Raw genomic sequence first — 12,558 nt, forward strand, 5'->3', positions numbered from 1 at the left:
TTTTACTCTTTATTTTTTCAAAAACTAGAGGGGATAGCTCACTCATTCCTGTACTATATTACCCTTGTTGGGTGTGTTCTTTTCAGTCTAATGCCATTTCATATCTTGTCCAGGCTCAACCAGTCCCAGCGAGGAGAGTAAGTCGTGCTGGAGAAGAGAGGGTAAAGTACGAGGTATAAAGAAACAAAACTGCATCACTATTAATCCTACTCCTAACAACATAATTAACATGTGAACTCCCATCACTCTTTCTTAATTTCTTATCTAGCTACCTCAGTCTCTGCTTTTGTCCTTATCTGCAACCTGAGCACAAGTATGCTTGTTGTGCTAACATGTAGTTTAATTTCAGTGTTTCTCCTTTTATTTTCAAACTACAGGAATTTGTCAGGAAGAAAAGATTGGAGTTCATGGAAAAAGATAGAAAACAAAGGGAGCAAGTGAGTCCACCAGTTTTATTTAAACTTCACCAGAATCCTATTGAACTTACATTTGGAGCTACAGTTTTCATAAGTGTATGTTTCTAACAGAATAATCCATCTCAAATAGGCATTAAATAAGGTAATGAGCTGTTGTCAAGTTATTAAGAAACTACACATCAATATCTCGATGTACTTGATTCAAATGATAAAATGATACAGAAGGACTTCTCTTTTTGAAAAACATGAAAGATATGTCAGCTTTCTTATGTCAGCTTCTTAGTTATATAGCCACACAATATTACCACACACGTTGTTGTTATTATTATTGTTATTATATCAGTATCTTGGTAAGTTAATTACTCATTAAAAGATCCTCCGAAGTCAATTTCACCTTTAGTGCATTGCACTCAATATAAAAAATAACGGTTTTAAAGTTTTATTCCTAAAGTTGCACAGTAGATACAGTATGAATGAGGTATCATCTATATACATGTGTAAGTACAGCGTACTGAGTGTTTTAAAATTCTGTATGTGAGACATAGCCTATTAGCAAAATTAAAAAGGCTCCAAATGTTTTATAAAGCATGATTTGTGTACAACTTGTTTTATTGCATTGTACTTTTTAAAATTTGCAGATCTATCTCCTCAAGGCAGGACAGATGAAACGATTTGAGAGAGAAAAGGTAAATGTGTTTCTTTGAAACAGAATACTTAGTGTTTCAAATTCTATTCTATTGTCCATTCTACTGACTATGAAATGTATACTGAGTTTATAAAGTCCTTAATGGAGACTGATGGAAAAACTTAATTTGAAACTGACAAAAACATTTATGCTCTCTTACCAGCTCAATCGTATAAATAGAGCTCGAGAGCAAGGCTGGAAGCATGTGCTCAGCTCCAGCGGAGGTGGAGGAAGTCCTGAGCATAAGGTAGGATGTGAAAGCCTCCTCCTCTTCATACAGATGCAGGATTCTGGAGAAATATGATTTGGCAGCAACCATTGTCCACTGAACAAAGTTCTTTAACAGTACATAAAAAAAACTCTTTCAGTTGTTTTGGTAACTGCTGAACTGTATTTTATGTGATTGTCAGGCTTGTTCTGTTTCAGTATTTTCTTAGAGCTGTATTACCTTAAGAAAAATAATTTAACGTTTTATTTGTCAGCGGATCACTTGAAACAAAAAAAGGATTTAATGAGTAGCTGTCAATGTGGTGAGTTTAGAATGTAAAAGAGTACATTACAGGTGATCATTATACAGATCTAGCCATTCAGAATGCTCAAGGGATACTGCAATAGTTTGCAGTTGAGCAGCTGCATGAAACAGCGGTAGACTGCAGGAAATGGCAGTGTTTTAGAAATTTTCAGTAATGTGACTACAGTTCTTGATAAAACCTCCAGGGGGAGATGTGAAAGCTTAACGGGGCATGCGGAACATTTGGGCTGTTAACATGAAACACCTGATTTCAAATCCTGGTCAGTGCTGAGGGTCAATTAGAATTTAAGCTATACACTGTTTAGACTTTTATTAATTTTATACCATTATACTGTAGCTTGTGAACATGATGCGTCTTTTTCAGGTTAACATTTACATAGAGAAAATCCAAAGATACATTTTGATAGCAGAAAAAAAAACAATACTGTATGTACAGTAATCTAATGTACACACAGTAGATGGTAGTGATAGCTAAATATGAAAACATGCACAACAGTCTTCTACCCTCTTCATAAATATTTTATGCATCAAAGTCTTAAACTTGGTAACTTACAGTGGGTTCTGGTTTTAACGTGCTTGTGGGTTCTGGTTTTAACATTATAAAGTTTATATACTGTACTTCATAAGTTAAAACATGTTATCATTTTCTAAGAATACGTAGTAAGAACACCACTTGGTGTTATTGCAAAAAAAAAGTTGTAGTTGTACTGAGTTAATACCACTTGACAATTATATTAATATGGAATCGTGTATCTAAGCAGCTAAAATATCACAAGTGGACATTTTGCCATACATTTTGTTGTAACAGACAAATAAGATATAATATGGATCCCGAGATGAAGTTTAAACAGCTGAGTTTATTGCATGCAAGGAACAGTAAGTACTGTTCTGTTCGAAATACAAATGCAAAGTACTGTTCGAAATACAGGTACAAAACTTCCAGTTTATTTAGCACTTTTCAGGCGCTTCTGCCGTAGTTCATTTCCATGGAAATAGGGAGAGGTCACGGTGTTCGGACAGCACCCAGGCTTTGACCACTCTTAATGGTCAGTTTTAGGTTTCCTTTGTTTGGGGGGGGTGTCTCTAGCTGGCATCTGGAATCCTTATCAGTTATCCCCCTTTCCAGCCATAACTCTAAGCCTGGAATGTCTTGTGTCGCAAGAAGTCCAGTCCTTGTGCAGAAAGGAATCAGTTAACCTCTTGTTCACATCTTATATCTTTCTTCAGTTTCTTTTTAAAAATACTTTTATTGTCCTTGTAGTGGTAGTGGACAAAGCACTGTAATGTAGCATGCTGCACACAGGTGGTTCAAAGTGTGATCAGAGCATTACTTTCAGTTTGTTTATTATATAGCAAATACATAAAAATAGTCCACTATTACAGCTCGTTGTTGTATGAAATGCATGTACCTTTACATAATTGAAGTGTTTAAAATGTTTAATTAAAAAGTAAAAAAAAAAATTACAGCTTACACAAAGATTCTCAGCTGATCGTGAGGAAGATAACGCGTTTTTCATGCATAAAAAGTGTTTTAACTATGTAATCCCGGTTTTTATGGATTTAAAGTCATGCAATGTCTAATTTAGACAGGTACATGTTATTGTTTCTTTGATTTTCTTTAAAATTGAAAGAATCAGTTGCTTAACTTGCCATACAATATTATGTTACATTTTTATGTTTTTGAGAGTCTTTTGAACATTTCAATCGATGCATAAAAATGTAGCCTAATGCCTTATCGCGTTATGAGTTCGCTTACACCTGGGACCCGCTTTATTCAAACTAAGGTTTCTAAAAATGCAACCAGGTACTGTACAAGATATTGCTTAAACAAAAGCTGTGAAGATTTTCACAAAATCACAATATTTAAAATGCCCGTGGTTTGAAGGCTCTGTCATTTGTTGGCGGGGTTATTGACATCTGAAGCATCCTGTCTCAAAAATAGGAGTTTTGATATGAAAGCAAAGGTCGTGAAAACAGTGACAAATGACCTTGAACAAAATACAAACAGTTTGAAATTGTTATTAATAGTAAATTAATATTGTTAAGAGTGATCAGATACGTTATTATAGTTCGGTTTCAGTGGTGTTTTTAATATCGCTTTGGTATTCTCAATTATAATTGTAATTTATAGGACTTCGTTTTAAGACATGTTGTTAAGGCTGGTCTTGAATTGCCCCATTGGGATGCAGTATTTTTTAATTGAATTGAATTCAACCGGTTGAATTGTTTTTTACTCCCACTGTTTACAGTATTCACATTTGCTCATTCATAGTTTCAATTTATTTATTGAACACACTGTGATAAATAAAAATAAAATGTCAATATAATGTACATTATATTTACTACTTTGTTTAAAAAAAAAATTGTTGCAAGAAAAACGAGTGCCTTCACTGGCCGCCGGGTTCAAAGGCACTCTCCCATGCAATCATTTCGAGAGTGTGCTGAAACAGACAAGTTAAAATGTTTCTAACATAATCATGAGCGAATGGGTCAAAGAAAGTTGAATACGGTAATACTTTGAGCTATATATTACATTTAGTTCCTTAAATTAATATGGTTATTAATTTCTTTAGGTATGTGATTCCATATTATACTTTTTAGAATCCGCTTAATAGGGAATATTTTTTTTTTTACTGCAATAACGGGTGCAAGTATTCGTAGAAAAGGTTAAAAAAATGTAGTTTTTTATAAAGTATATAAACTTAATATTGTCAGAACGTGCACGTCAAATCTTTTCCAAAAAGTGAAAGACTTAAATGCATAAAATGTTTATAAAGAAAGTGGGATACTGTTGTGTGTTTTTTATTTAAACTACCCCTACCAGCCATATACAGTTTGAATAATACATTTAAATTCCTAAATTAATATAGTTTATGACATTCAGAGACGTTATGCCCCTGTTAGTTTTATGCTCAGCTACCAAACTTTCCCTTTAGTTGTTAATTTCCATATTAAGCGGCCAGCCAGTCACGTACTTCTGTAGTCCGCAGATGATTTGCCAGGGTACGGGGTTTTACCGTGCATTTTGAATGGGTACATTTGTATGAAGCCACCAGTAATCGCATACTTAAATTTTCCAAGAGCTGAAACTGCCAAGGCAGGAGGAGTTCCCATCACATCATGTCACATCACATGCCCATTATTGCTATTTCAACACTGACCTTTAGAGCATGTCTTGCTCCAGACTTGCCTTTGATCCACAGTAGTCACCTAGCTGACCAACAAAAGACCAGAAAAAAAAAAAAACCTTTTTGCTAAGACAGATGACAGACAGCTGCTGTCCAAAATCCTTTCCCCTTACAGGAGAGAATCTGACATCTCTTCACAAGGTCACGGATCCACTTTCTATTCACTAATCTCTAGGAACAGTATAGACCATCACCAACACACTGCTCAGTGGGCAATCTGTCTGCTGGCAAGGCTGCGTGGTGACAGCCTTAGGGTTCCATTGTGGCAGGTGCCCAAAAGGCAGAGAAGCCTTCAGGCATGGAAGATGTAGCCATCTCCTGCTAGATGTTGCCCAGCAAGTATCATTCAGATGCAACTGATTGCCTTTCAAGATCAGAAAGAGCCACACTACCTCAAAGTATAAGAAATTATACAATTTTAGAGTTAAAAATATGGGTTGAGCACTTCGCCTTGAGAAGAAATCTTAAATAATCAGTTCATACAAATCGGAGTTCTAGCTAATGAAGGCTAATCCCACTGACAGAATTCATTAAAATGATTCACCCAGTGTTGTATCTAAGACTATTTTTGCCGGAGAAATTAACCCAAACTTTCCAAACCTGATCTCAAATTCCTCAACATTGCTGCAAGTACAGTTTGTTTCATCAAGAATAGTAAAGATGCATTAAAGTATATAATTGTATGAGATGCCCATAGCTGCCAAACCTTTCCTGCCGAGACTAAATCAAACAGAAAAACAAAAAATAAGGTTTTCCGATCAGCCCCCTGGGGAGTTGCTAATACAATCGAATGCTGGCATATTGTGAATATATTTTGCTTTCATTTTGATTTTATTTTGCTTAAATCTTGATTGTCCTATTTTATTTTGCAAATGAAAAGTTGTAGATTAAGTACCATATTGCTAAGTAATACAGCATATTGCATTATACAAATTTAATTAATAGATTTAACTGAAACCCATTAGCTTGAAAGGCCTGTAATTTTCTTAAAATAGGATTGCCTAAATGGTAGAAGACTAGAAATGCTTTTCAATTAGTTTTTTTTAAATATTTATTATTTAAAATAAATTATTTTAGGAAGAAGTAGTTCAGGTGTGTAGCTGCATCAGCATGCGTAGGCTGCAAAGGCACAAGTAATAGGTTTATTCCATGCTGAAAAGAGATGAAAGAAAACGCAATGTTTCGGCTGTGAAACCTTCTGAAGAAAGCTCCACGTCTGAAACGTTGTTTTCTTTTTTCTCTTTTCAGCATGGAATAAACCTGTTACTTGTTCCTTTATTTTCAGAATACCTGTAAGCTTTTAAAATCTTGAATAAATGAAAATAACTCAGTGCTTAAAAATCCTACTGGTATTTCCTTCTGCTTCTGATGGATAACAAATTGAGTAAATGGCATTACCCGTTCACATGATCAATCACAACATAGCCTTGTACTGTAAATATTGTATTTTTGGTAGAATATTTTTGTTTTTTTCCCTTCTTATGGAAGGTTGCATTCTTTGGAGGTGGTGGGATCCAAGCATCGGCATCAAACAGGGGGCATTATGAACACTACCAGATGCAAAAACAAAAACCTCAGAAAGAAGCTATAAAAGCTGGGGGAGATGTTTCTGTCAGGTAGCCAATTTACTACCATTTCAACCAGTTATTCCTGTCTATAGTCAACCTGCTTGTGAATGAAATGTGTTCTTGTTTGAAAGGGGTGTTCTGGCAGCTGCAGGACCCATCTTTCCCCATGGTGCAGCTGAACCTCCTAATCTCCCTGATCCTGATGCAGTGAAAAGGGAGCTGAAAAGATTGGAATCTGTCTCAAAGCAAGCCAACGTCAGCAAGTCAGTATCTGAATACACCTTATCAGAGACACCTCTGGTCAGCTCTAAATTTTTAGTTTTTTTTTCTAATTCAGAACTTGGGTAAATGTTCAATATTTTTTTTGCATGGAATAATAAGCCTTTTTTTGTTTGTCTGAAGTTTCATTTACTCAGGAGGAAGATGGAAGCATACTGATTTGAATGATGCAGTAAATGAAGTTCATGAAGTATATATACTTCATGTCATATCCATATGCTAACAAGTTATTTTCAAGCAATCAATTAAAATTAAAATCTATGAACATTAGAAGGTGACTGCCATTTTGGGTTCTCACGGTTGCCTGAAGGGATACATTTTTTTTTTCTTCCAGTCATGTCTCTTTTTTTTTTACATGACAAAAAGTTATCACTCCCGTTTCTTAAAATGTTAACTCACTACTTTGGTAATAACTTGATTTTAAAACATTCATATTAATTTTAATTGTTATTGTCCAGTTATTTCTGAGTTCTTGAACATAACGTCTTCAGATTATTATTCAGATTATATTATTACAATATAATAATGTTGAAGGATAAATCACATATAAACATAACAATTGTTGTTTTGTGAGACTCATTTTTTTTTACAAAACCAAAGACACCATAAGTGTAATTTGTCACTGCTTAATTCTTTTCACTTCCCAAAATAAGACACCACACTTAATCCTACTGTTGTGCCTTCAAATCTTTGCAGACAAAGAGGACAAGTGGCAGCAGAAAGGGCTAAGCAGGTGGAAGAATTCTGGCAAAGGAAAAGGGAGGCCATGCTAAACAAGGCTCGTGCTGAAGGACAACTGGTATGGACTGTTCATACTTGCCCTTTTTAGGATCTTGGGAACAATTCTAGCCATTAGGAGCAGACTTTCTTTAGCAGTTTTTGTTTAGAATTGAACTTAAAAAATGAATCCCAGTGCACCATAAGCAGTATGACTTTTATTAGAACTGTAATTAACTAACTGAAGAACCCAGAAGTTAACAATTTTAATTTTCAGATAAGTTATTCTTAAAGTGTGTTTTTGGCAGTTCTTTGAATCTGAACTATACAGTACATGAATTGCAGACAAAAACTGAAATAAATTTGGCCATGACAGCATCAGAAATTGCTTTAGGAAAATGTGATGCACTTTTGTCTGAAGAAGAATTCAAAATAGACAATACCTAGATACTATATACAAAAGGAAAGAAAACACAATGGATATACCTAAAGAATAGGCACTGAGGCATCACTGTGACTAAAATAATGCTGAAGAATGCTGTTCTGAGCTGCAAATTAGACTTCATTCTCAGCCATATGTAGTTAGTTGTCTCTGTCATGGAACAAGTAATAGGTTTATTCCATGCTGAAAAAAAGAAGAAAGAGAACACGTCATATGGCTGACTAATACTGTAGGTCAGTGGTTCTCAAACTTTTTAGACCAAGTACCACCCCTAATCCAACCAAAGCATCCAAGTACCACCTACAAGTCATGATCTCATAGGAACCCCAGAAATTCTCAATGACCAACATGAGCGCGCGTGCACACACATTCACACATACATATAATAAATATTATAATAATAAACTTTATTTGATATAGCGCCTTTAAAGGTGGCTTCTCAAAGTGTTTTACAGAAAAAAAAAACATTAACAACAACTGATAAAAAAGCACCATTTCAGTGAGAGGGGTGAGCCTGTTTAGTTGAGCAAAGCAGATGTGAATTAATTTTTCGAGCCTTGATACAATTCACAACCGAGTCTAACAGATATTAAATCGTCAGGCATTTTCTTGACGGCAAAGGTCTCGCGGTGGATGTTGTAATGCGTACATTAATTTCTGGAGCAACCTCTCTAATTCGTGCAACTACACCGTTATGTCAGCTTGTCATTGCTCTAGCACCGTACAAACTCAGATGCATTTTATCCAGTCAAGGCCATTCTCTTCGATAAATTCATTCAGAAGCTGAAATATGTGCTCTCCTGTAGTTCCTGTTGGTAGCGGTTTACAGACCAGAAAGTTTTCATGGTACATGCCCTCAAACTCATATCTAACGTGAACGAGCAAATTGGCCAAATCGACTACAGACTCATCTAATTGCAGTGAAAAACATCTGCTCATCTTAACGCGCTCTATCAGTGTACTTTTGATATAATCCTTAATTTCAATAATTCTATGAATGACTGTGTCTTTCAGGGGCAGGGGGGCAGCAGGTCGAGCTGTTTAGCAGCTTTTTCTCTACACATAATACGTGTCAGCTCTTTTGCCAACGATAAATAAGGTTCTTCAAAAATAGTGTAACCCGCTTTAACAATACGCAAGCTTGCATTTTTCTGCGTTTCCCTTTTTATTTCCGTATTTATTTAAAGTTTTTATTTCATGCGCATGGGAGAGAAACACAGAGACGCTGTGTATTTTTCTCAAATTAGAACAGTTCTTAAATATTTTTCTGTTATCATGCTTTCGTGTGCTCACAAGATTACGTGCGTTCGTAGCACGTATTTCTATGCATTCCTGTGTTAACAACGTTGGCATAGTTCCCAAATCACGCACATTCTCCTTTCTCCCTATTTGCTGGAGATACAGTAGCTTTTTTAAAATACAATTGGTCACTTGCATCTGTAGCACGCATTCCTACAGAGTGGTATAGAATTACAGAGTATCTCTCGTGTCCACTGAAGTATTAGCGCGCACTGTATCGTAGTACGTAGGCTGCGTATTCAACACGTATTAAAATACAGAATATGAAAACCCGTCCCGATTTTTCTGCGCACACGACACAGTTCCAGGGTCATTTGGCGTACCACTTGGCGGCACTCCACGTACCACTGCCGGTACGTGTACCATAGTTTGAGAACCACTGCTGTAGGTCATCCAGTAAGAACTGGCATCCAGAGCAGGCTGTGTTCTCATGCTGTTCAATCAGGCATCTCCAGACAAACTAGACTTCAGCCAATTTCCTACTGAAGGCCAGGGCACCTGTTTACCTCCAGCCCATTTTTTAGAGGAAAAGGATATATGTTTTTTTTTTCTCTCGGAGAAAAAGAAACTTGTGCAGGCTGTTTCTTCTGTGTTCATTATTTTGTTGTGTCTAGGAACACAGAGATTACTGAACATCTTAAATTAACTAATGGTAAAACATGTCTTGTGCAGCAGAGCAAAAATTATGTAAGCAAACCTTCAATATATCTCACTAATCACCTGCTTAATCTTGTATTAGGATTTTCTTCTCTTCTCTCATACTCCCAACAGCTATTTCAGGAGAAGACAGCCTGAGTTAACACTCATTTCTCTGTGACATTTGCTTTTTTAGATGCTTTGAAACTGTGCTTCTCAACCTTAAAAATTCCTGGGGAGCCCCAGTTCTTGAGGTTTTCTTGCTTTTCATTTATGTACTAAAATCAAAATGCCAGTTATTTTGGCCACTGAAGTAATTGTTTTACAGTGAAAATCAAAGAATGGTGTAATTTATGGTTGGTGACTTCTACAGTCACCATAAAGAAAACATTTTCATTGTGCTTTTTTATAGTTTTTATTTTAACAAAAAAACATAAATGTTCATTTGTCCCTTGCAAGAAAATAAAATGTCAGTGAAACAAAGAAAAGCAATTCATTCAAAGCAAAGCAATTCAAGATATTAAAAAATGAATTGATAAATTCTTATGAATTTAAAGGAAAAACAACAGTTGCTGGTATAGGTTTTAAAACAATATTTTAAGTCCAGCATTCGTTCTGAAATGTGGTGCATTAAATGGTAAACAGGGTGCCCTGCAAAACCTGGCAGCTATCTATGGAAGCAGGCCAAAGTCTGCAGGAGGTGGGAAAGCACAAAACAAGGAAGAAGAGGTAGGACCCCACTCCCCTCCAGCCTGTCAGATGTTTTATAACATTTTTCTTATGCATGACGCATAAAATAGAGAAACGTTGCACCATAAAATAAATAGCTTTCCACTGTGCCACAAAAGAAATCCAACTTTACCTGTCCTGCATGAATGTTTGGTCATGTGTATGTGCAATCTCACTTGAATCTTGGACATACTGTAACAGCTTTTGCTCCTGCCCCTAACAAAGTTGTTGTTGATTTTGTTGCATTTAAAACAAATAGGAAGCTGTGAGCATTGACTAACCTCTGTACATGTTTTTTAGTTAAACCAAGTTCAGTTTACAGCTGCTTTTTCAGCTATTTATGCTTATCTATTATAACAGTAATAAAGGTGAATTTTCATATTTTGCAACCATCTAAGTAGTAACCTAAATATTGTTAAATGTTTAAAAAGTAGTTTTTTATTTAACTTGCAGGCATACCTAACTTATACTTAGTTTTGTCTTAACGGTCTTAATGATGTTCAGGCACCGATATTTTAGTAATTGTTTTTATGTTTTTTTTTTCTTTCCACCAGGAATATTTGGCTAGGCTGCGACAAATACGGCTTCAAAATTTCAATGAGCGGCAACAGATTAAAGCCCGACTTCGTGGAGAGAAGGTATGTGGGATGGCTAGTGTGACCATGTTTATATAATCTATTAGTTGTTGTTATTATTATCACAGTTGCAATAATTGAGTAAATCATTATATTTTATTAGGTCTTTTCAAGATTTGAGTTTTCCAATTCATATATTACTCTAAGAGGGTGGTTGGTAGAGACAAGATGTCGATTCTCATCAGAACCACATTTCCCAGAAAGCAATGAGGAATAACCTGAGTCAGTCACCTGACCAGGAGTTGACAGGAAGGATAGACTTCCAGGGGGCTGTCAATACCTGCTGTTTAGGAAGAAGGCAGAGGCTATGTTATGCAATGCAACAGATTGAGGGCCACAACAGCAGAGTGCAACAAGACTATAAATACGCTGGGCAAGCGTTAGAGGTCAAATTCTTCCACGAGGAAGATACCTTTAAAGCGGAGAAGATGGCACCGAAACTTTTAAGCGGCTCTCTCTTTAAAGCCCTGGCAAAATACAAAGACGGTATGTACAGTTATAATCCATACTGAATTAAAAACTACACATCCCAGTTAACATGGTGGTGCTTGTGATCCTTGCGTTTAACCAACGAAACAGGGTGAAAAATCAGTCACATGATTCTGGGGCTAAATTTCGAAAGCTTAACCTATCAGCAACAAAGTGAAATTTACACAATAGGCTACCTCAGACTGTCAGCTACACGACTGTGTATGTCGCTTAAGCCACTCCTATTTGGCTTTTTAGTTATGGAGGCGGGAAGACTGCCCCCCCCGGGTGCCTGGCTTGTCACCATCTTGAACCGTTCTCTGTCCGAATCACAGTAGGGAGAGACACGTCCGACAAAAAGTTAATCAATACAAATATATTTTTGTGGTAAGAGGGAGAAAAACATCAGTATTTTCTGCTAGTATATAGTGTACAATTTATGCATTAAGCAATGTAGGAATGCTCACTTTTTCTGCAACGGAAATACACAGAGAAAATAAATCCTTTCTGACATCTCAAATCGGTTTCAATCAAGGTCTCCAAAACGAACAAGAAAAAGAGCATTTTCAGATAGCAATTACACTGTGTTTATGAAGAATAAGTGATTAGATTTATGAGCAAACTTATTTCTTTGAAACGGTTAAATTTCAGCTGCAAAAGATTGCACCAGAGAAACAGAAAAAAGCCATGACTAGACATAGTGCAGGAGAGGGATGCAGGAACTCTTGCTTAGATATACAAAAAAGTCACAGAAAGGTGTGTTACAAATGAACATGCAAACATGAAATAGATTTGGCAGAGTGAGGAATCAGAAAATTAGCATGCATAAAAAAACTGCACTTCTGTCGGAGAGCCTTATATGAATTAATAGCAAACATGATTTCACGGAGGGCTTCTCAGATAGCAAGTCAGTTTTTTGCAACACATAAAATACATTTTTCCAAGAAAGTTTAGCCTTCGTCAC

General features: G+C 36.1%; 1 protein-coding gene across 5 annotated transcripts in view; it reads left to right on the forward strand.

The window, feature by feature from the left end:
* Positions 1 to 12,558, forward strand: part of nek1 (NIMA-related kinase 1) — an 88,257-nt gene that overhangs the window by 33,901 nt on the left and 41,798 nt on the right. For 4 of the 5 annotated variants that reach the window (XM_015344937.2, XM_015344941.2, XM_015344936.2 and 1 more), the window contains exons 12-20: positions 114 to 173; positions 378 to 437; positions 1,055 to 1,102; positions 1,265 to 1,348; positions 6,310 to 6,437; positions 6,521 to 6,652; positions 7,365 to 7,467; positions 10,408 to 10,491; positions 11,046 to 11,129. In XM_015344937.2, the coding sequence (XP_015200423.1) occupies positions 114 to 173; positions 378 to 437; positions 1,055 to 1,102; positions 1,265 to 1,348; positions 6,310 to 6,437; positions 6,521 to 6,652; positions 7,365 to 7,467; positions 10,408 to 10,491; positions 11,046 to 11,129 (783 nt within the window). The remainder of the gene's footprint in view (positions 1 to 113; positions 174 to 377; positions 438 to 1,054; positions 1,103 to 1,264; positions 1,349 to 6,309; positions 6,438 to 6,520; positions 6,653 to 7,364; positions 7,468 to 10,407; positions 10,492 to 11,045; positions 11,130 to 12,558) is intronic. The other variant, XM_015344938.2, reaches the window with a different exon arrangement.

Source organism: Lepisosteus oculatus, chromosome 1, assembly GCF_040954835.1.
Source record: "Lepisosteus oculatus isolate fLepOcu1 chromosome 1, fLepOcu1.hap2, whole genome shotgun sequence".
Taxonomy (NCBI): domain Eukaryota; kingdom Metazoa; phylum Chordata; class Actinopteri; order Semionotiformes; family Lepisosteidae; genus Lepisosteus; species Lepisosteus oculatus.